The sequence below is a fragment of the Catharus ustulatus genome, chromosome 31, assembly GCF_009819885.2.
Source record: "Catharus ustulatus isolate bCatUst1 chromosome 31, bCatUst1.pri.v2, whole genome shotgun sequence".
Classification (NCBI taxonomy): Eukaryota; Metazoa; Chordata; class Aves; order Passeriformes; family Turdidae; genus Catharus; species Catharus ustulatus.
In genome coordinates this window covers 295,277-316,929 of record NC_046251.1, presented here as the reverse complement: position 1 = coordinate 316,929, position 21,653 = coordinate 295,277, and the positions used below count along the sequence as shown (strand labels likewise).

The following is a 21,653-nucleotide window of genomic DNA, read 5'->3' as shown; positions in this document are numbered from 1 at the left end:
ATTAAAAATATAAAAATATTTTTAAATAGGTTAAAAAAAATGGTGAAAAAAACAGAAGAAAAATGAGGAAAAAATGGAAAAAATGGTGACAAAAATGGAATTTTTTTGGTGTTTTTTGTGTTGGTTTTTTTTTGTGTTCGGGGCGGAAGCGGCGGCGCTGCCGGACGGGTCTGGGACAGAAATTCGCTTTTTTAGGGTTTAATGAGGGTGTCTAGACCGAGCTTTGTCCGCCTGGGCCCGGAATTAAAGCCCCGAACAAAACAGAAAATAAAAAATAAATCGGGTTTGGGGTTTGGGGATTTATTTTGGATTTTTTGGGGCTTATTTTGAATTTTTTTTGTGAATATTTCCCTTTTTTGGTTCTTTTTATTTTGGTTTTTTGGAGTTTATTTTGATTTTTTTTGTGGCTTTTTTGCTTTGTTCTTTTTTCTCATTTTTTTTCCATTTTTTCTCCTTTTTTGACTCTTTTGGGGCTTTTTTCGGGGGTTTAATTTAAATTTTTTTTAGTGATTTTTTTTGCCTTTTCGGTTATTTTTTTTGTTCTTTCTTTGCATTATTTTGATTTTTCTTGGCTTTTAAATTTATTTATTTTTGCTTCTCATCGCCTTTTCTCTTTCAATTTTCATTTCTTTTCCCGGCTTTTTAATTTTTTTCATCTCTTTTTTAAACCTTTTAAACCTTGATTTTGTTTTGTGCATTTTCGGGCCTTTTTTGGCTTTTTTTCCCCTCCTCCCGTCTCCGCTTTTATTTTTATTTTTTTTTTATTTTTATCCCTCAAAAAATTAATTTTTTCAGCTTTTGGGCCCAAACGGAATTGGAAAAAACAAAGAAAAATAAAAATAAATGAAGAGGAATGAAGAGAAATAAAGAAAAATTGAGATTAGAAAAGATAAATAAAGGAAAAGGAAGAAAAAGGAGGAAAATTAAAAGGAAAAACTAGAAATAAAGAGAAATTAAGGAAAGAAAAATTAAGAAAAAAATTAGAAGATAAATAAAGGAAAATCAAGGAAAATAAAGAGAAAACAGACAAAGAGAATTAAAGAAAAATAAATAGAAATAAAATAAATAAATAAAAATAAAATACATGAAGAGAAATAAAGAGAAATAAAAATAAATAAACTAAATAAAGATAAAAAATTAAAAAAAAAAAAGTAAAATACATAAAGAGAAATACCATAAATAAAAAGAAAAATATAAATAAAGAGAAATAAAGGGAAATACAAGAAATAAAAATAAACAGAAATTTTAAAAATAAAATAAAATTTCTTTTAATCAGAACCATCCCGGGTCGATCCCTCGGAGCTCCCGCCCGGGTTTAATTTGGATTTAATTTGGATTTAATTGCGATTTAATTACAATTTAATTACAATTTAATTACTATTTAATTGCGTGGGACGCGGAATTTTTTTGTTTTTTTATTCTCGTTTTTTCCATCCCATAAACCCGAGGCACCACCGAAGGATTTTATTTATTTTTAATTTTTTTGTGGGTTTTTTTTTGTGTATTTGGATTTTTTTTGTTGTTTTCTCCTCGTTCCGCGGCCGCGCTGGGAATTTGCCGGGAGCGCGATAATCGCGATAATCGCTTTTTGTCGGGATTTTTGTCGGGATTTCTGTCGGGATTTTTGTCGGGATTTTTGTCGGGATTTTTGTCGGGATTTCTGTCGGGATTTTTTCTGGGCTTTTCCTCCCCTTTTATCCCCCCGACCCCATAAAACCCCGGAATTGGAATTTTTTACACCAAACCCGAGGCGCTCTTTTGTCCTCAAAATAAAAAATCAAATAAAACAACAAAAAAACCCAAATAAAACTACGAAAAATTCAAACAAAACAACAAAAAAATCAAATTAAACAATAAAATAAATCAAATAAAACAATAAAAAACCCCAAATAAAACTACAAAAATTCAAACAAAACAACCAAAAAATCAAATTAAACAATAAAATAAATCAAATAAAACAACAAAAAAATCAAATTAAACAATAAAATAAATCAAATTAAACAACAAAAAAAAGCGAAAAAATTTCCCTTTGTGCTCTGGGAGTTGAACTTGTTTTCCTCCCCCAAAACTTGACTTTTCCTCCCCAAAACTTGACTTTTCCTTGACTTTTCCTTGACTTTTCCTTGACTTTTCCTTGACTTTTCCTTGACTTTTCCTTGACTTTTCCTTGACTTTTCCTTGACTTTGCCGTTGCGGTTTCATCCTTGACCCGAATCCCGAATTTCCGCCAATTTTGGGGCCGTTTCGGGGTTTTGTTTTTTTTTTTTAAAGGGTGAGATGCTGGGAAGGGTCAAAATTAGAAATAAAAATGAAATTGAAATAAGAATAAAAGTAAGAATAAGAACAAAAAAAAGGATAAGAAATTATAATAATTGAAATAAGAAAAAAAATAAGAAGAATAAAAATTAAATAAGAATAAAATAGGAATAAAATAAGAATGAAAACAGGAATAAAATAAGAATGAAAATAAGAATAAGAATAAAAAATAAGAATAAGAATAAGAATAAGAATAAGAATAAGAATAAGAATAAGAATAAGAATAAGAATAAGAACAGAAAAAACAAAGAAAAATACAAATTAACTACAAGTGAATATATTTAAAATTTTAGAAATAAAGTAAAATAAAATAAAATAAAATAAAATAAAATAAAATAAAATAAAATAAAATAAAATAAAATAAAATTAAATTAAATTAAATTAAATTAAAATAAAATAAAATAAAATAAAATAAAATAAAATAAAATAAAATAAATACAGAACAAAAATACAATAAAATAAATATTTTAAAATAGAAAACAATACCGGAAATTTGGGGTCAATCCCCGCGATTTTGGGTTCAGTTCTCGGGGATTTTGGGGTTAAATTCCGGTGATTTTGGGGTTAAATTTCGGTGATTTTGGGGTTGAATTCCCAGCGATTTCGGGCCGAATCCCCGCGATTTTGGGGCCGGATTTCCCAGGAAATTCCCGATTTTCTCCGGTTTTTTTTCCCCCTCTCGGAGAAGCCGCAGCGACCGCGAGGAGCCTTTAAAGGAGCGAAAAAAAAAAAAAAACCCACAAATAAACCTCAAAAAAACCCCAAAAAAACCTCAAAAAAAATCCAAAAAAACCCCCAAAAAAACCCCAAAAAACAAAATAAACCCCAAAAAAAACCCCCAAAAAAAACCCCCCAAAAAAACAAAAAAAAACAAAAAAAACCCAAAAAAAAAACCCAAAAAAAACCAAAAAACCCAAAACTTCATAAAAAAACCCCAAACCCCATAAAAACCCCAAACCCATAAAAACCCCAAAACCCATAAAAATAATAATAATTTTTAAAAATCCCATTAAAAAATCCCCCAAACCCCATAAAAATCCCAAACCCATAAAAACCCCAAAAGCCCCAAAAGCCATAAAAATAATAATAATTTTAAAAATCCCATTAAAAAATCCCCCAAACCCCCTAAAAATCCCAAACCCCCTAAAAACCCCAAACCCATAAAAACCCCAAAAACCCCGAATCCCATAAAAAATCCCAAATCCCATAAAATCCCCATAAAAAACCCAAATCCCATAAAAACCCAAATCCCATAAACCCCAGAAAGCGACGCCAGCCGGGCCTGCCGAGATTTTTATTCCACACCGAGAATTCCCTTTTTTCTTTATTTTTTTGTTTTATTTTTTTGCAGTTTTTTCACCTTTTTCTGGGTTTTTTTTCCCCATTTTTTTCCGCATTATTTTTAATTTTTTCTGGTTTTTTTTCCGGCATTATTCACATTTTTCCAGGTTTTTTTCGCGTTATTTTTCACCGTTTTCAGAATTTTTTTTCCCATCGTTTTTCTCCATTTTCCGGATTTTTTTCCGCATTATTTTTCGCCTTTTTCCAGGTTTTTTTTCCCAGTATTGTTCACCTTTTTCCAGCGTTTTTTCCCATTATTTTTCACCGTTTTCCAGTGTTTTTTCACATTATTATTCACATTTTTCCAGTTTTTCTTCCTCCTTATTTTTTACTTTTTTCACATTATTTTTCACTTTTTTCCAGGTTTTTTCACATTATTTTTCACCTTTTTTCCCACATTATTTTCACTTTTTCCGGATTTTTTTTTTCTTCTTTTTTTCTTCTTCGCCTCCATTTTCCCGACCAAAAGAAAAAAAAAATCCAAATAAACCGGAATAGAAAACAAATCCGTACAGACAGAAATTGGATTTTTTTTGCCCCAAATCCCAGCTCCGGAACTGGAATTTTACACATTCAAATATTTGGGATTTTTGGGTGGAAATTCTCATTTTTACACATTCAGATATTGGGGATTTTGAGGTGGAAATTCTCATTTTTAGGGCTGTGGGCGGCCCCAAATTTTGGTTTTTGGGGTCGAAAGCTGCGGGGCGTTCCCTGAATGGGAATAAAAAATTAAAATAATAATAATAACATTATCATAATATAATATTAATATATATATAAAAGGGATCACGAGATGTCCGGGGGGTGAAAAGAAAAATCAAAAAGGGAAAAAAAATTAAATTAAAATCCACAGAGTTCAAGTCCTTAAAAGTTGCGGGGAGGGGAAGAAAAAATAATTTTAAAATGATATAAAATAAAAGGGGGGAAAAAAAAGAAAGAAAATTGTGAAAATGAGGGGGAAAAAAAGCAAAATTAATTAAAATAACAGCAAAAGAAAAAAGAAAAATATAATAAAAAATAAGGAATAAAATAAGAAAAAAAATAAGAAAAAATAAGAAAAAATAATAAGAAAATAAGGAAAAATTAGGAAAAATTAGGAAAAAATAAGAAAGAAAATAGAAAGAAAAGAAGAAGGAAAGAAGAAGAAAAGAAGAAAAAAAGGAGAAAATAAGACAAAATTAGGAGAAAACTAGGAGAAAAAATACGAAAAAAAAAAAGAGAAAATAAGAGAAAAATAAGAGAAAAAGAGAAAAAAATAGGAGAAAAATAAGAGAAAAGAAGGAAAAAAAAAAGAAAAATAAGGGAAAACCCAATAGGAAAAAAAAAGCCAAAAATCCCTAAAAAAACAACAAAAAAATTTCAAAATTCTTCAACCTCGAGGCCGCCCCTCGGGGGGATTTGGGGTTCGGGGATTTGGGGTCACAGGGGGGGATCCCCCAGAAGTGGAGCCGAATTTGGGGGATTTTTGGGTTGATTTTGGGGGGATTTTGGGGATATTTGGGGGTTATTTTGGGATTATTTTGGGGTATTTTGGGATTATTTTGGGGGATTTTGGGGTTCACAAGAGGGGTCTCCAGGAGAAGAACTGGGGTCGATTTTGGGGGGATTTTGGGGTTGATTTTGGGGGGATTTTTGGGTATTTTGGGGTTATTTCGGAGCTCACAAGAGCGGGTTCCCGAGAAGAACTGCAGGCGGCCCCGGGGTTATTTGGGGTTATTTTGGGGTTATTTTGGGGTTATTTTGGGGTTATTTTGGGGTTATTTTGGGGTTATTTTGGGGTTATTTTGGGGTTATTTGGGGTTATTTTGGAGTTATTTTCGGGGATTTCGGGGTTCACAACAAGGGGTTTCCCCGATCTTGGGAGGATTTTGGGGTTGATTTTGGGGCTATTTTGGGGTTCACAAGAGGGGGTTCCCCGAGAAGAACTGGAGCCTATTTGGGGGGGGATTTTGGGGTTATTTTGGGGTTATTTGGGGATTATTTTGGGGTTCACAGGAGCGGGTTCCCCGACAAGAACTGCAGGCGGTCCCGGGGTTATTTTGAGATTATTTTGGGGCAATTTTCGGGGATTTTGGGGTTCACAACAAGGGGTTCCCCGAGAAGGACTGGAGTCGATTTTGGGGAGATTTTTGGGTTATTTCGGGGTTATTTTGGGGTTATTTTGGGGTTCACAAGAGGGGGTTCCCCGAGAAGAACTGCCGGCGGTCCCGGGTGGATTTTGGGTTGATTTTGAGATTATTTTGAGATTATTTTGGGGTAATTTTCGGGGATTTGAGGTTCACAAGAGGGGGTTCCCCGAGAAGAACTGGAGCCGATCTTGGGGGGATTTTTGGGTTGATTTTGGGGTTATTTTGGGATTATTTTGGGATTATTTTGGGGTTCACAAGAGGGGGTTCCCCGATAAGATCTGCAGGCGGTCCCGTGCGGATTTTGGGTTATTTTGGGGTTGATTTTGAGATTATTTTGGGATTATTTCGGGGTTCACAATAAGGGATTCCCCGAGAAGAACTGGAGCCGATTTTGGGGGGGTTTTTGGGTTGATTTTGGGGCTATTTTGAGATTATTTTGAGATTATTTTGGGGTTATTTTCGGGGATTTCGGGGTTCACAAGAGGGGTTCCCCGAGAAGAACTGCAGGCGGTCCCGGGCGGATTTTGGGTTGATTCTGAGATTATTTTGAGATTATTTTGGGTTAATTTTGGGATTATTTTGGGGTTCACAAGAGCGGGTTCCCCGAGAAGAACTGGAGCCGATTTTGGGGGGATTTTTGGGTTGATTTTGAGATTATTTTGGGTTAAATTTCGGGGTTCACAAGAGGGGGTTCCCCGAGAAGAACTGCAGGCGGTCCCGGCGGGATTCTGGGTTGATTTTGGGGTTATTTTCGGGTTGTTTTCGGGGATTTCGGGGTTCACAACAAGGGGTTCCCCGAGAAGAACTGCAGGCGGTCCCGGGTGGATTTTGGGGTTATTTTGAGATTATTTTGGGATTATTTTGGGGTTATTTTGGGGTTCACAAGAGGGGGTTCCCCGAGAAGAACTGCAGGCGGTCCCGGGCGGATTTCAGACGGATTTTGAGATTATTTTGAGATTATTTTGGGTTATTTTGGGGCTCACAAGAGGGGGTTCCCCGAGAAGAACTGCAGGCGGTCCCGGCTCAGCTTCTTCTCCTTCATGCGCCGGTTCTGGAACCAGATTTTCACCTGGCGGTCGCTGAGGTTGAGCAGCCGCGAGAGCTGCAGCCGCTTCTCCTTGTTGATGTAAACGTTGAAAAAGAATTCGCGCTCCAGCTCCCGGATCTGGAACTTGGAGTAGGGGCAGCGCTTCTTCCGCGTCCGGGGGGGGTCTGGAATATAAAAAAAATGGGATTTAGGGGGAAAAAATGGGATTTAGGGGGAAAAAATGGGATTTAGGGGGTTAAAATCCTATTTAGTGTGTTTGTGTTTGTGATTTGGGGTAGGGGCAGCGCTTCTTCCGCGTCCGGGGGGGATCTGGAATATAAAAATAATGGGATTTAGGGGGAAAAAATGGGATTTGGGGAAAAAAATTGGGGTTTAGGGGGTTAAAATCCTATTTAGGGTATTTGTGATTGGGGTTTGGAATAGGGGCAGCGCTTCTTCCGCGTCCGGGGGGGATCTGGAAAATTTAAAAAAATGGGATTTAGGGGGTTAAAATCCTATTTAGGGTATTTGTGATTGTGATTTGGGATAGGGGCAGCGCTTCTTCCGAGTGCGGGGGGGGTCTGGAATATAAAAATAATGGGATTAAGGGGGAAAAAATGGGATTTAGGGGGGAAAAAAATGGGATTTAGGGGGTTTGGAGTAGGGACAGAGCTTCTTCTGAGTTCTGGGGGCGGTTGGAAAATATTAAAAAATGGGATTTAGGGGGTTTGGGGGATTTGGGATTGGGGTCTGGGGCAGGGTAGAGCTTCTTCGGGATGCTGGGGGCAGCTGGAAAAGGGAAAAAATCGGATTTAGGGGAGAAAATTTGGGGTTTGGGGAAGGGGAAAAGGATGGGGGTGGAAAGGGGAAATGTCCCAAAAAGGGGAAATGTCCCCAAAAAAGGAAAAATACCCCAAAAAGGGAGGGTTAAACAGAAAGGGATAAATTCCAAAAAAAGGGTTAAATGGCCTAGAAAACGGTAAATTCCCCAAAAATGGTAAATGTCCTAAAAAGGGATAAATACCCCAAAAGGGAGGGTTAAACAAAAAGGGATAAATTCCCCAAAAAAAGGTAAATGGCCTAAAAAAGGGTAAATTCCCCAAAAATGTTAAATGTCCCAAAAAGGATAAACACCCCAAAAGGAACAATTAACCCCCGATAGGAATAAACACCCCCAAAGGGATCGAAAACCCCGAAAATGATAAATATCCCGAAAGGAATAATTAAACACCAATAGGAATAAATTCCCCGAAAGGAATTAAACACCCCAAAAGGAATAATTAACTCCAAAAGGAATAATTGATGCCAAAAGGAATTAATGTCCTGAAAGGAGTAATTGACCTCAGAATTCCAATAAATAATTCCAATAAATAATTCCAGTAAATAATTCCAATAAATTATTTCAATAAATGATTACAACAAAAAAATTGCGACAAATAATTACAACAAATAATTGCAATAAATAATCCCAAAAAGGAATGAAGAACCAAAAAAAATTAATAATCCTAAGAGGAATAAAGAATAAATAACCCCACAAGAGATCGTTAACCCCAAAAAGAACAAATCCCCTAAAAGCAACAAATCCCCTCAAAATTAATCAATACCCCAAAAAATAATAAATATCCCAAAATTAATAAAGATCTCGAAGGAAACAACGCCCCAAAAAGGAAGAAACACCCCAAAAAATTAATAAATAACCCCAAAATTTAATAAATATCGCCAATATTAATAAATCTCCTGAAAGAAACAATTCCCCAAAAATGAACAAAAACCCAAAAATGAACAAAAACCCAAAATCAGCACAAACCCTCTTGGTGGGAGCGGCGGCGATTCGGGATTCCGACTTTGAGCGGGGTTTAAAGTGGATTTTGGGGTTTGGGGCGGGTTTAAGCGGGGTTTAAAGTGGATTTTGGGGTTTGGGGCGGGTTTAAGCGGGGTTTAAGGCCGAGGATTTGGGGTTCGGGGCGGGTTTAAGCGGGGTTTAAGGCAGAGGATTTGGGGTTCGGGGCGGGTTTAAGCGGGGTTTAAGGCAGAGGATTTGGGGTTCGGGGCGGGTTTAAGCGGGGTTTAAAGCAGAGGATTTTGGGGTTTGGGGTGGGTTTAAGCGGGGTTTAAAGCAGATTTTGGGGTTTGGGGGGAGTTTAAGCGGGGTTTAGAGCGGATTTTGGGGTTTGGGTGGGTTTAAGCTCGGTTCAAAGCGGATTTGGGGCTTTGCCGGGTTTGGGGGGGTTTAAGCGCGGTTTAAGGCAGCGGGGGATCAAAGGCAGAGCCGCTATCAGCGCGGCTTAGGCCGGGATTAAAGGCAGCAGAGATTCGGCTCCGCACGAGGTTTTGATTAAGTCCAGCCCTCGCCACACACGCGAGGGGAGCGGAATTCGGGAGGGGGGGATCGCGAGACAAAAAAAAACTAAAAAAGAAACCCAAAAGAACAAATCCCCCCAAAAAATCGCCCCAAAAAACCAAACCTCAAAAAAGAAACCCCAAAAAACAAATCCCAAAAAAGTAAATCCAGCAACAAATCCCAAAATCCGGCCCAGAACCGGCCCCAATTCCCCGGGATTCGGCGCCGGCGGGAGGGGAAATAAAATAAATAAAAAACTAAAAAATAAAAGAGAATTAAATACAATTAAATATCTTTTTTCTAAAGTAAAATCAAAATAAGATAAAATAAGATAAAATAAAATAAGAGAAATTAAGATAAAATAAGGTAAAATACAATAAGATAAAATAAGGTATAATAAACTAAGAAATGAAATGAAATGAAATGAAATGAAATGAAATGAAATGAAATGAAATAAAATAAAATAAAATAAAATAAAATAAAATAAAATAAAATAAAATAAAATAAAATAAAATAAAATAAAATAAAATAAAATAAAATAAAATAAATTTTAGAATTCCCCTTTTCGGCGCTTCCAAGGCAGGAAATTCTCTCCTGCCCAAACCCAGCTGGGGAAGGGAGGAAAATTCAGGAATTTTTCTCTTTTTTTCCCCAGTCGCGGCGATTCCTCCCCGAGCCTCGCCACTCCCGGCCCGCGGCAGAGTTTTAATTCGAAATTAATTTAAAAAAGGTCTGGGGAGAGCCCGGGCGCGCTCTGAGCCAGCCCCGCTCAGGCCGAGCCTTAAACCCGCCTGGAAGTTCAGGATCAAAGGCGATCAAAGGCGATCAGAGCCGATCAAAGGAGATCAAACACGATCAAACACGATCAAACACGATCAAACACGATCAAACACGATCAAAATCCATTTTTGTCACCGCGCTTTCCAAATTTCTCACTCGGAGGGAGCGAGGGAGACGCGCGAGGCTTTTCCGTCTTTTCCTTCTCCATCCCCGATTTATTTTTAATTTTTCCTTCTCCATTCCCGACTTATTTTCATTTTTCCATTCCCGATTTATTTTCATTTTTCCATCTCCCGAATTTTTTTCCATCTCCATCCCCGATTTCTGTTTCCTTCTCCATTCCCGATTTATTTTTATTTCTCCTTCTCCATCCCCGATTTTTTTTTAATTTTTCCATCTCCATTCCCGATTTATTCTTCCTTCTCCATCCCCGATTTACTTTTCCGTTTCCATTCCCGATTTATTTTTTCCTCTCCATCCCGGATTCATTTTTCCGTTCCCCGTTTTATTCCCTTTTTTTTTTTTTTTTTTTTTTTGTGTTCTCCCAGCGTTTAACCTCTCCCCTTTACATTTTATTTTATTTGGGTTTTTTTTTGTTCTCACGCCGCTGCTCTTTCTTTTTTTTTTTTTTTCTTTTTTCCTGCCTGTCCCGCCATCGTAAAAAAAAAAAAAAAAAAAAAAAGCAGAAAGGAGAAATCGCTTCGGAGCTTCCCAATAAAACCGCGGCAGCGCCTTATAAAACTGCACATAAAAAAAGCGCGGCTCAGCTCGGCAAAACCCAGATCTCCCTCGCCTTAAACTCGGCTGCCCTCGCCTGAAACCCGGCTTTCCTACCCCGCGTTAAACTCGGCTTTCCCTCGCCTTAACCCGGCTTTTCTACCCCGCGTTAAACTCGGCTTTCCCTCGCGTTAACCCGGCTTTTCTACCCCGCGTTACCGCGGCTCTTCTCGCCTTAAATCTCGCCTTAAACCCGGCTTTCTTTGCCTTAAACTCGCCTTTCCCCCCCCGCGTTAAACCCGGCTCTCCATCACCTTGAACCCGGATCTCCCTGGCGTTAAACCCGGCTCTCCCTCGCTCAAACCCTCGCTCCTAACCCGGTTAAACCCGGCTTTTCTCGCATCAAACCCTCCCTCCTAACCCCGTTAAACCCGGCTCTCCCTCGCTCAAACCCTCGCTCCTAACCCCGTTAAACCCGGCTCTCCATCACCTTGAACCCGGATCTCCCTCGCGTTAAACCCGGCTTTTCTCGCCTCAAACCCTCCCTCCTAACCCGGTTAAACCCGACTCTCCATCACCTTGAACCCGGATCTCCCTGGCGTTAAACCCGGCTTTTCTCGCCTCAAACCCTCCCTCCTAACCCGGTTAAACCCGGCTCTCCCTCTCTCAAACCCTCCCTCCTAACCCCGTTAAACCCGGCTCTCCCTCGCTCAAACCCGGCTTTCCTGCCCCCCGCTAAACCCGGCTCTTTCCGCATCAAACCCAGTCCTCGCTCCCCTTAACCCCGGCTGTCCCGCGTTAATCCCGCGCTAGTCCCGCGCTAAGCCCGGCTCTACCTACTCGCAGCGGCGCTCCTGGAGCTCTCCTTGCCCGCGGCCGCGGGGCCCGAGCCGGGGTTGTTGTTTTCTTCCTCCTCCTCCTCCTCCTCCTCGTCGCCCTCCGCGCCTTTCCCGTGCTGGGCTCGCGCTCCCTGAGCCGCGCTTAGCGCGGAGCTCTCGAAGAACCTCTCGAAGCCCTGGGGCAGGACGGAATTTTTGTAAAACCCCGCGGGCGGCGGCGCGGGCGCGGAGGGAGGCGGAGGAGGAGGAGGAGGAGGAGGAGGAGGAGGGGGAGGAGGAGGAGGAGGAGGATGGTGCTGGCTCTGAGGATGATGATGGTGGTGGTGGAACCCCTCGTTCTTCAGCAGCACCTCGGGGTGCAGCAGCTCCTCGGCCGCGCAGCACCCCGCGTAATTGCCGCGCCACTTGCCCGCGGGCTCCAGCGCGTACGGGGCCACCTCGCGGGGCAGCCCGGGCGAGTAGGGGTAGGAGATTTGGCGAGCGGGCAGCACCGGGGGGAACTCGGGCACGTAGTACGGGCAGCTGGGCAGGTACAGGTTGCCCCCGCGCTCGCCGAAGTCGCCGCCGGCCCCGCGCTCCTTGCGCGCCTGCGAGCAGAAGTTGCCCAGATTCACCGAGTTAAACATCGCGGCTTTGGGGTTTTGGGGGGTTTTGTTTTTTATAGCAACGCGCCGCTGCTGCTCGGGCTTCGGGGATTTTTTTTTATCTTTTTTTTTTTTTTCTTTTTTTTTCTTTTTTTTTTTTTTTTTTTAAACCGGGGGGTGAAGGAAAAAAAAAATAAAAAAGCGGCGAGGGGTGGGGAGGGAAAAAAAAAAAATCCAGATTTGGGAGGCGAGGATGACGCGAGCCAGGCCTGAGTCGCTGGAGCTCCGCACGTGATCCCGAGCGAAATCGCGATTTATTTATTCCGCTCGCCGCAGGAGGGGCGGCCGCGCTTGGGTAAGAGCGGCCTTGAGCCCGGAGCTTGAGCCGGGACTGAAAATCCCGCGCAGCTCCGGGGGCTCCCCCTCCCCTCCCCCCCCCCTCCCCTCCCCCCCTCGGGGCCGCCCCCAAATCTTGGGGGGTCGCTCGGGTCCCCCCCGTTGCTCCGGTGCCGCTTCTCGCTCCCTTCTGCCCCTTTTCAATTTTTTTAAAAATATTTTTCCTCCTTTTCTCTCTCTTTTCCTTTTTCCTCTCTTCTCGCTCTTTTTCTTTTTCTTCCCATTTTTATTGTTTTTTTCTCTTTCCCCTTTTTTTGTTCTTTTCTCTGCCTCTTCTCTCTCCTTCCTGCCCATTTTAATTTTTTTCCCTTTCCCTCTTTTCTCGCTCTTTTACTTTTCCTTTTCCTCTCTTCTCGCTCTTTTTCTTCTCATTTTTCCTCCTTTCCCTTCTCTATTTTTTCTTTCCCTCTCTGCCTCTTCTCGCTCTTTTTCTTTTTCTCCCATTTTTTTTCTCTTTCTTCCTTTCTCACTCATTTACTTTTCCCTTTCTCTCCCTCTTTTATCTCTTTTTCTTTTTCCCCCCAATTATTTCCTTGGCTTTTACCTTTCCCTCTTTTCTCGCTCCTTTTCTTCTCCTTTCTCTCCTTCTCTCTTTTTCTTTTCCTTTTTTTCCTTGGTTTTTTTTCCCCTGTTCCTCTTTCTTGCTTTTTTTTCTAATTTCTCTCCCTCTCTTCTCTTTCTTTTTCTTTCATTTTTTTCTCTCTTCCCCTTTTTTCTTTTCCTCTTTTCACTTTTTTTTTCTTTCCTCCCCTTCTTCATTTTCTTCCTTTTTTCCTTCTCTCCTTTCCTGCTCCTTTTTATCCTTTCCCTCACTTTTTTCTATTTATTTTTATTTTTGTTTTTATCTTTTTGGTTTTTTCTTTTTCCCTCCCCATTTCTCCTTTTCTTTTTTCCTTCTCCTCTTTCCCTTCCTTTTTATTCCTTCAATTTTCCTCTCATTTTTTCTTTTTCCTTCCCTTTTTTCTTCTTTTTTTTTTTCTCCTCCCTCTTTTCTTCCTCTCCTTTTTCCCCATCCCTTTTTTCCTTTTTCCCCCCTTTTTTTCCCTTTCCCCTTTCCCCACTCCCTTTTGTCCCTTTTTTTCCTTTTTCTCTCCATTTTTCACATTTTCCCTTTTTTTCTCCTTTTCTCTCCCCTCCCGCAGGTTTCGGATCCGCACCGAGCGCCAGAGAAGCTCCAAAATCCGATTTTTAATCAATATTTTAATTACTCCGATCATCCCGATTAATCATCCCCATCACAGGAAAAGCTCCGCCAAAATTCGGGATTTTCGGGGGAATTTTCCCCAATAATCGGAAATTCGGGGAAGGCTCCAGTTCGGGAATTAGCGGTAATTAATGAGCCCCGAACAAACGCTAATTACTGCTCGGCCACGTGGCTTTTTATGGAAAAAAATCCAAATTAATTCCGGTTCGGCAGCGCGCGGAGTTTCCCGAATTTGAACGCGGAGCAGGCCCGAGTTTAATAAATTTTTAAATTATTAATAAATGAATTAATGAATGAATTGATAAATGAATAAATAAATGAATACAATTAAAAAATGAATTAATAAATGACTTTTGGAATGAGTTTTGGAGTGGATTTTTGAATTAGTTTTGGAATGAATAAATAAATGAAGGTTTAAATTAATTTTTAATTTATATTTTTTAATTATTTTAAGATTATTTTTAAATGAATATTTGAATGGATTTTTGAATTAATTTTTGAATTAATTTTTGAATTAATTTTTGAGTGGGGTTTAGAATGAATCACAAAGCGAATTTGGAATTAATTTCGCTGCAGAATTCCCTTTTTTTTCAGGAAAATTCGGGAATCCGATCCAACCCCGAACCCTCCCTGAATAATTTCATTTCCCCGCTGTTGAATTTTTCATGCGCGGTTTTATTGTCAATCAATGCGCGGCCAGTCCTGAATTATTCACAAAAAAGGAAATTAAAAAAAGGGAAAAAGGAGAATTCTGATTAAAGTCGTTTGTCTCGCGCCTGGAACCCGCCCCGCTGGAATTTATCCCAAAAAATCGAAATTTTGGAGGGCGGTCGCGAATGGGGGAGCCCGAATTTAATATAAATTTATTTAATGTAAAAGGGGGAAAAAAACTTTCAGGAAATAATTCGGGAATTTTACCCGGATGGAAAAGTCTATTTATTTTATTTTTATTTTTATTTATTTTATTTTATTTTATTTTATTTTATTTTATTTTATTTTATTTTATTTTATTTTATATTTCATTTATTTCATTCTATTTTCTTCTACATTATTGTCTTCTATTTTCTTCTATTCTATTTTTATTTTCTTCTATTTTATTTTATTTTATTTTTTCTATTTTATTTTATTTTATTCCCTTCCTTTTTTACCTCCAGGACGTTCGTCAGGAATCTTCGCCTCGATTGTGAATGGAATAAAAATAAGTGAATGTTGAGTTTTTTAATTTTAAAAAAAGTGGAATTTAACCGGAACTGGGATTTGTTTGGGGTGAGGTGAAAATTCCCGATAAAAGGGGGAGGGAGGAGAAAAATTCCGAGGGATTTGTCCCGAATCCAGCAGGAAATTTGGGGGAAAAAAGGGGGGGGAAAGGGAAAAAAGGGGGGAAAAGGGAATTTCGGGAGCCGGAAAAGCCTCGATGAGATAAAAAATGGACAAAAAGCTCCAAATCCAACCCAAATAATCGGATTTTCTCTCCAAATAACGGAAATTTCACCCCCAAATAATCGGAATTTCTCCCCAAAACACCCGAATTTCACCCCAAAAAACAAATCCGATAATTCCACTGCCCCCTCTCGGAGTTGGTTTTGTTCCCAGGAGTTTTCGAATTCCTGGAAAAATGGGAAAAATGGGGAAAATCCTGCCTGGGAAAAGAAAAATATCCCGACATGCAAGGGGAAAATTGAGAAAAAAACCTGATTTTTGGGGAGAAAAGAGCGAAAAAAACCCGAATTTCCCGAGGGAATAAAACTCCCGGGGCTGGGAACAAAACTCCCGGAATTTCGGCGCTGCCCAAATCCGATTTTTAATTTTCCCGGGAATTTTTGGTTCCTTTGGGGGTTCTCGGGCTCCGTCCCCGTTGATTCCGGGATTTCCGCTCCCTTCTCCTTCGCCTTTGTCCTCCCCGATCCCATAAAATCCAAAATTCCTTTTAAAATCGGGGCGGGCAGAAAATCCAAATAAACATTCCCGGAAGCGCGGACGAGGCGTTTTTAATCCCCCTGAAATATCCCAATAAACGTCCAAATAAAACTCAAATAAAATCAAAATAAAGACCAAATAAAACCCGGAAAAAAATAACCAAATAAAACCCAAATAATACAAAATAAAACTTGAATGAAATCCGAATAAAACCCAAATAAAACTGGAATAAAACCCAAAATAAAACAAAATTAAACCCGAATAAAACCCCAATAAAACCCGAATAAAACCCAAATAAAACCCAAATAATACAAAATAAAACTTGAATAAAATCCGAATAAAACCCAAATAAAACCGGAATAAAACTCAAAATAAAACAAAATTAAACCCGAATAAAACCCCAATAAAACCCGAATAAAACCCAAATAAATCCCTAATAAAACCCAAATAAAAACCCAAAATAAACCAAAATAAAACTAGAATAAAACCCGAATAAAACTGGAATAAAACCCAAATAAAACAAAATAAAACAAAATAAAACCCCGCGGCTCCGAGCAGAAATCCGGGATTTTTCCCTGCTCTTAATCCGCTTTTTTATATTATTTTATTTTATTTTTTATGGCGTTTTGGGACGAAACTTTTAATTAAAGTGTCAGCGCCGCTTTAGGCGCGGTTTTATGGGGCGATATTAATCCCGAGCTGGGGACTAACGATCTTTGGGGATTTTTTATGGAGTAATTTCGATTTTTGGAGGGCCCGGAATTCCCTGCTCGGGATCTTTCCCCCCTGAAAGAGGAAAAAAGGAATTAAAATCCAATTTGGGGATTTTGGGACCTCCCGGACAGCGCTGAGCGCGGCTTGTGGCGCTGAGGGGGGGATTTGAGCCCGTCCTAAAATCCTGAAACCACAAAAATTCCAAAAAACCCCAAAAAAAACCCAATAAAAACAAACAAAAATAAATGAGTGTGGCCTTTGGGAGGTTGAGCTTTAGGAGGGAAAGGGAATTAAAACCGGGCCTGGGCCTGGCTTTGGGGGTAAGGCCGGGTTTTAAAGCCGAGGTTTGGGGTCATAAATCCGGATTTCGGGGTTTTAAAGGAGGGTTTGGGGTTTAAGGCGGGTTTGGGGTTTAAGGCCGGGTTTGGGGTTTAAGGCAGATTTGGGGTTTAAGGCCGGGTTTGGGGTTTAAGGCCCAGTTTAAGGGTTTTAAAGCCGGGTTTAGGACGGGAACCTGCGGTTTTAAAGTTCGGCTTTTGGGTTTAAAGTCGGGTTTTGGGATTTAAAGGCGGCTTTGAGATTTAAGGTCGGGTTCAGGGTCATAAATCCGGATTTCGGGGTTTTAAAGGCCGTGTTCGGAATTTAATTTGAGTTTTGGGGGTTTAAACCGTGTTCGGGGATTTTAAAGCCGGGTTTGTGGGTTTAAAGGCGAATTGAAATTTTTCAAGGGGCTTTTTGGGGTGTAAAGAGGAGATTTGGGGTTTGAAGGGCGGATTTTGTGTTTTAAAGCCGAGCTTTGGGGTTTAAAGGCGGGTTCGGAATTTTAAGGCCGGGTTCGGGGATTTTAAAGCCGGGTTTTTCTATTTTAAAGCCTGGCTTGGAGGTTTTAAAGCCTGGCTTGGAGGTTTTAAAGCCGCGTTTGTGGATTTTAAAGCCGGGCTTGGGGGTTTTAAAGCCGGGCTTGGCGTTTGAAGGCGGGTTTCGAGTTTAAAGCCGGGCTTAAGGCGGGGATTTGGGCGCTTCCTGCCGGGCCCCAGCCTTGAATTTGACCGCCATAAACCCGGCCTTAAACCCGGCCTGGGCCGGCTCGGATTCCTGAAAAAAAAAAAAGGAAAAAAAAAAGAAAAAAGGAGAAACCGGAAAAAACAAACCCAAAGCAATAAAACCGGGCCCAGGGCGAGCCTTAGGCCGAGTCTGGGCGGGCCCGGACTGAGCCCGGCCTGGAAAAGGGAAAAGGTCGGGAAGGAGAAATTCTAGTTTAGTTTAGTTTTATTTTGGTTTTATTTAATTTTAAAAAAATTTATTTATTTTCTTTTGGTTTTATTTTACTTTAAATCTGATTTTATTTTGATTTTATTTTGGTTTTTCTTACCCAAAATTATTCGAATTTCCTTTTTATTCTCTTCTCCTCATCCAAAATTAAATAAAAATTCAAATTTTCCCCATTTTCTCCCCAAATTAACCCGAATTCTCTTTTGTTTTTTCCCTTTTCCCCACCGCAAATTAATCCCAAATTCCGGCAGTAAAAGAAGCGATTTCAACCCCAAAAAAATCCCAAAAAATTCGCGATTTGGGGATTTCCAGGCCCCGAAAAAAGTCGAGTTTTGGTTTGGGTTCAACCCGGACTTGAACTTTTCCCAATAAATCTTTTTGATTTTCTTTGTTTTTACCCTCAAAAAAAATTTTTGATTTTTTTGTTTTTCCGCCCTCGGTCCGAGTTAAATAAATAGATTTATTTTCAGTTAAATAAATAAATTTATTTTTAGCTTGAGTTTTTTTTTTCAGCTAAATAAATAAATTTGTTTTCAGTTAAATAAATATTTTTTTCAGTTAAATAAAGAAATTTATTTTCAGTTCAATAAATAAAGTTTTTGTTGCTGGTGTCGGCTCAAAGGATTCTTTGTTCGCCTGGTGGGGAAAAGAAAATCGTAAAATTCGGTTTAAGGGAGTTTAAAATGGACAAAAATAACAAAAAATGGGATTTAAGGGAGTTTGAAATAGAGAAAAATGTTAAAAATGGGATTTTAGGGGGTTTGAAAGGGGAAAAGATTAAAATTTGGATTTAAGGGAGTTTAAAAGGGAAAAAATGGATTTAAATTGGTTTTAAGGAAGTTTTAAAGGGGAAAAAATTAAAAGTGGGGGTGGAGGGACTTGAACAAGCCCGGAAAAAGCAAAATAAATAAAATAAAATAAAATAAAATAAAATAAAATAAAATAAAATAAAATAAAATAAAATAAAATAAAATAAAATAAAATAAAATAAAATAAAAAAATAAAATAAACGTGATTTGAACCCGAGCTCGCTGCTCTCCAAAATTCCGAATTTCACCCGGAATTGGATTCGCCACCGGTTTGGGGGGAAAAAAGCGAATTTTGGGGGCTCGGAGGGGGCAAAAAAGCGATTTTTAGGGGGGGAAAAGCGATTTTGGGGGGGATTTGGGATCAGGATTTGGGATCAGGATTTGGGGTCGGGATTTTCCTCTCGGCCTGGCCGTTCCTTTCCGGTTTTTTTCCCTTTTTATTCCAATTTTTTCCCCTTTTATTCCCCCTTTCCCTCGATCCATTTCCATTCCCACCCCAAATCCCGATTTTTCCCCGTTTATTCCGATTTTCCCCCATTTATTCCCGGCTTTAACCCTTTCATTGCGATTTTTAAAATTCTCATTTCCCACCATTTCTCACCATTATCCTCTTTTATTTTTTCCACACTTTATTCTCATTTTTAACCCTTTATTCTCATTTTTCACCGCCTTGTCCCGGTTAATTCTCATTTTCCACAATTTATTCCCATTGTTCTTCATTTATTCCCATTTTCCCCGTTTTTCCCCTCATTTATTCCAATTTTTCTCAATTTTCCCCGCATTTATTCCCATTCCCCCTTTTTTTACCTTTTCCCCAATTCCTCATTTCCCCCCCAATTTATTCCAATTTTTCCCTCCCCGTTTATTCCCATTTTTTCCCAATTAATTCTCATTTCCCCCCCATTTTCCCACCCTTTATTCCAATTTTTCCCCATTTTTCCCCAATTTTCCCCATTTATTTCCCATTTATTCTCATTTTTCCCCAATTTTCCTCATTTATTTCCCATTTATTCTCATTTTTCCCCATTTTCCCACCCTTTATTCCCATTTTTCCCCAATTTTCCCCAATTTTCCCCATTTATTTCCCATTTATTCTCATTTTTCTCCAATTTTTCCCCTCCCCCCAACCCCGAACCCGCCGCTTTTTACCCCAAAATTCCCCCCAAAAAAAAACCACACGAGGTTCTGGAAAATCCCGAATTTCTTCATTTTCTTTATTGTGCTGCGAGTCCTGGGAGAGCTCCGAAATTGGGGGGAAAAAGGGAAAAATCGGGAAAAAATGGGGGGGAAATGGGGGAAAAAAATCAGGAAATTTGGGAAAAAAATTGGGGAAAAGTCGGGAAAGAATCGGGGAAAAATCGAGAGGGAATTCGGGGAGAAATCGGGAATAAATCGGGGGAAAAAATTGGGGAGAAAATCGGAAAAAATAAGGAAAAAATCGGGGAAAATCCAGAAAAAACCCGGGAATTCAGGGTGGGAAAATGCGATTTTTTTTTTCATCCCTGGGATCCCAATTCTGGATGAAATCGCCCCAAAATAAAATTTTGGGAATCAAATGTGGGAATTTCCCGAATCCCGAAACCGCCAGGGAACAATTTCTCTTTTTATGGAAAATTCCCTTTTTCCCTCCCTGCTTTTCGCTTTTTTCCCGCTTTTTTCCCCCAATAAAATTCTCATTTTCCTGCCCCAAATCCCCGGGATTAGGGGCGGAAATCCCTCGAAAATCGAATTTTTGATTGATTTCTTTATTCCCCTTTTTATCCCCCGCAAAATTAAAAATTTATTGGGTTTTTTTTTTATCCCCTTTCATCTCATCTAAAACAAGAAAAAAAAATTCATTTTCCCCTTTTTTTTTCCCTCTATTTTCATCTTTTTTCTTCTTTTTCTCCCAATTTTATCCCAAAAAATGCCATTTTCTCCCCCAAACTCGCCGGTTTTACCCCAAAATTCACTTTTTTCCCCATTTATCTCAGTTTTCACAGTTCCGAGGGGATTTCCCCTAAAATAATTCAAATTTCGGGTAAATTTCTGCTAAAATTGGGATTTTTGGGGGGGAAAATTTGGATTTTTTCCCCATTTTTTGGTGCCGTTGTTGTCGCAGCTCCCGCGGTGCCGAGGAGGGAAACAAAGGGGGGAAAAAAATTCAAAATAAGGAGAAAATACTCAAAAAAAGATTAAAAAAACCAAAATAAAAATCCACCCAAAAAGGGGGGAAATCCCCGAAAAAATAGAGGGAAAAAACCAGAAAAAAAAAATAAAATAAAATATTTTAAAATCCACAAAACCCAGAAAATTAAAATTCCCAAAAAAAGAGAAAATTTCCCGATTTCCCTCCCGACTCCATCCCGACCTTTTATTTTTTCTTTTTGGGAATTTTTCCTCATTTCGGAAATTTTTCTTCCCCCTCCCCATTTTTATCGATTTTAAATCGAATTTTTTCCTTTTTTTCCCCATTTTTGGGGTGGATTCAGCTCCGAGGATTTGGAGACAATTTCAGGGATTTTTAAATTTTATTTTCGCTTTTTTTCCCTCAGTTTTTTCCCCTTTTTTTCCAATTTTTAACCCAAACCCTTTTCCGGAGCCAAAAATCCCCAAAATCCCCAGAAAATCCAAATTATTCCTTTTCCTCCGCCAAAATCCTTTTTAAATTTATTTTTTTAGGATCGGATTTTTCCCTTTTTTGGTTTTTTCTTGTGGGAAAATTCCCATTTTTCCCCTCCCCCCTTTTCTCCCCTCTCTTACCGAGCGAATTTCGCGATTTTCGGGTTTTTTACCAAAATTGGGATTTTCCTGCTGGGTTTTCTTCCCCTGGAGCGGCGAAAATGGGGAAAAAAAGGGGAAAAAAGGGGAAAAAATCCGAATTTTGGGCGAAAATCTTCGCGGTGGAGTTCGGAGTCAGGAAAAAAAAAGTTTTGATTTAAATAAAATTAAAATCAAATTAAAATAGAGAAAAAAAAGGAGGGGATTGAAGAAAAATGTGGGAAAAAATGGGAAAAATGGGGGAAATGGGAAAAATTATAATTAAGGGGAGAAAACCGGAAAATAAAGGGAGGGAAAGGTTTAAAAAAAGGGAAAAATGGAAAAAAATGGGGTAAAAATTGGAAAAAATGACACAAAGGGGAAAAAAAAGAGAATAAAGGGAGGGAAAGGTTAAAAAAAGGTTTTTAAAAAAGGGAAAATGGGGAAAAAGGGGGGGAACAGATGGGAAAAAACGGAAAATGGGGAGAAAGGCGGTGAAAAAAGTGGGGGAAAAAATGGAAAAAG

At 39.2% G+C, this 21,653-nt stretch overlaps 1 protein-coding gene across 1 annotated transcript; it reads right to left on the bottom strand.

Annotated features, from left to right (window-relative positions):
- Nucleotides 1–6,768: 6,768 nt before the first annotated feature.
- On the bottom strand, nt 6,769–12,119 carry HOXC11 (homeobox C11). Its single transcript, XM_033083299.1, has 2 exons — nt 11,495–12,119; nt 6,769–7,001 (listed from the first exon to the last, which is right to left on the bottom strand). The coding sequence occupies exons 1-2, from the start codon at nt 12,117–12,119 to the stop codon at nt 6,769–6,771; spliced, it is 858 nt and encodes a 285-aa protein (XP_032939190.1).
- Between the last annotated feature and the right edge of the window lie 9,534 nt (nt 12,120–21,653).

Coding starts and splice junctions, on each gene's coding strand:
- HOXC11 (XM_033083299.1), bottom strand. CDS start 12,119: ATGTTTAACTCGGTGAATCTGGGCAACTTCTGCTCGCAGGCGCGCAAG. Junction 7,002..11,494: donor CTCCAGGAGCGCCGCTGCGA/GTAGGTAGAGCC, acceptor TTTATATTCCAG/ACCCCCCCCGGACGCGGAAG.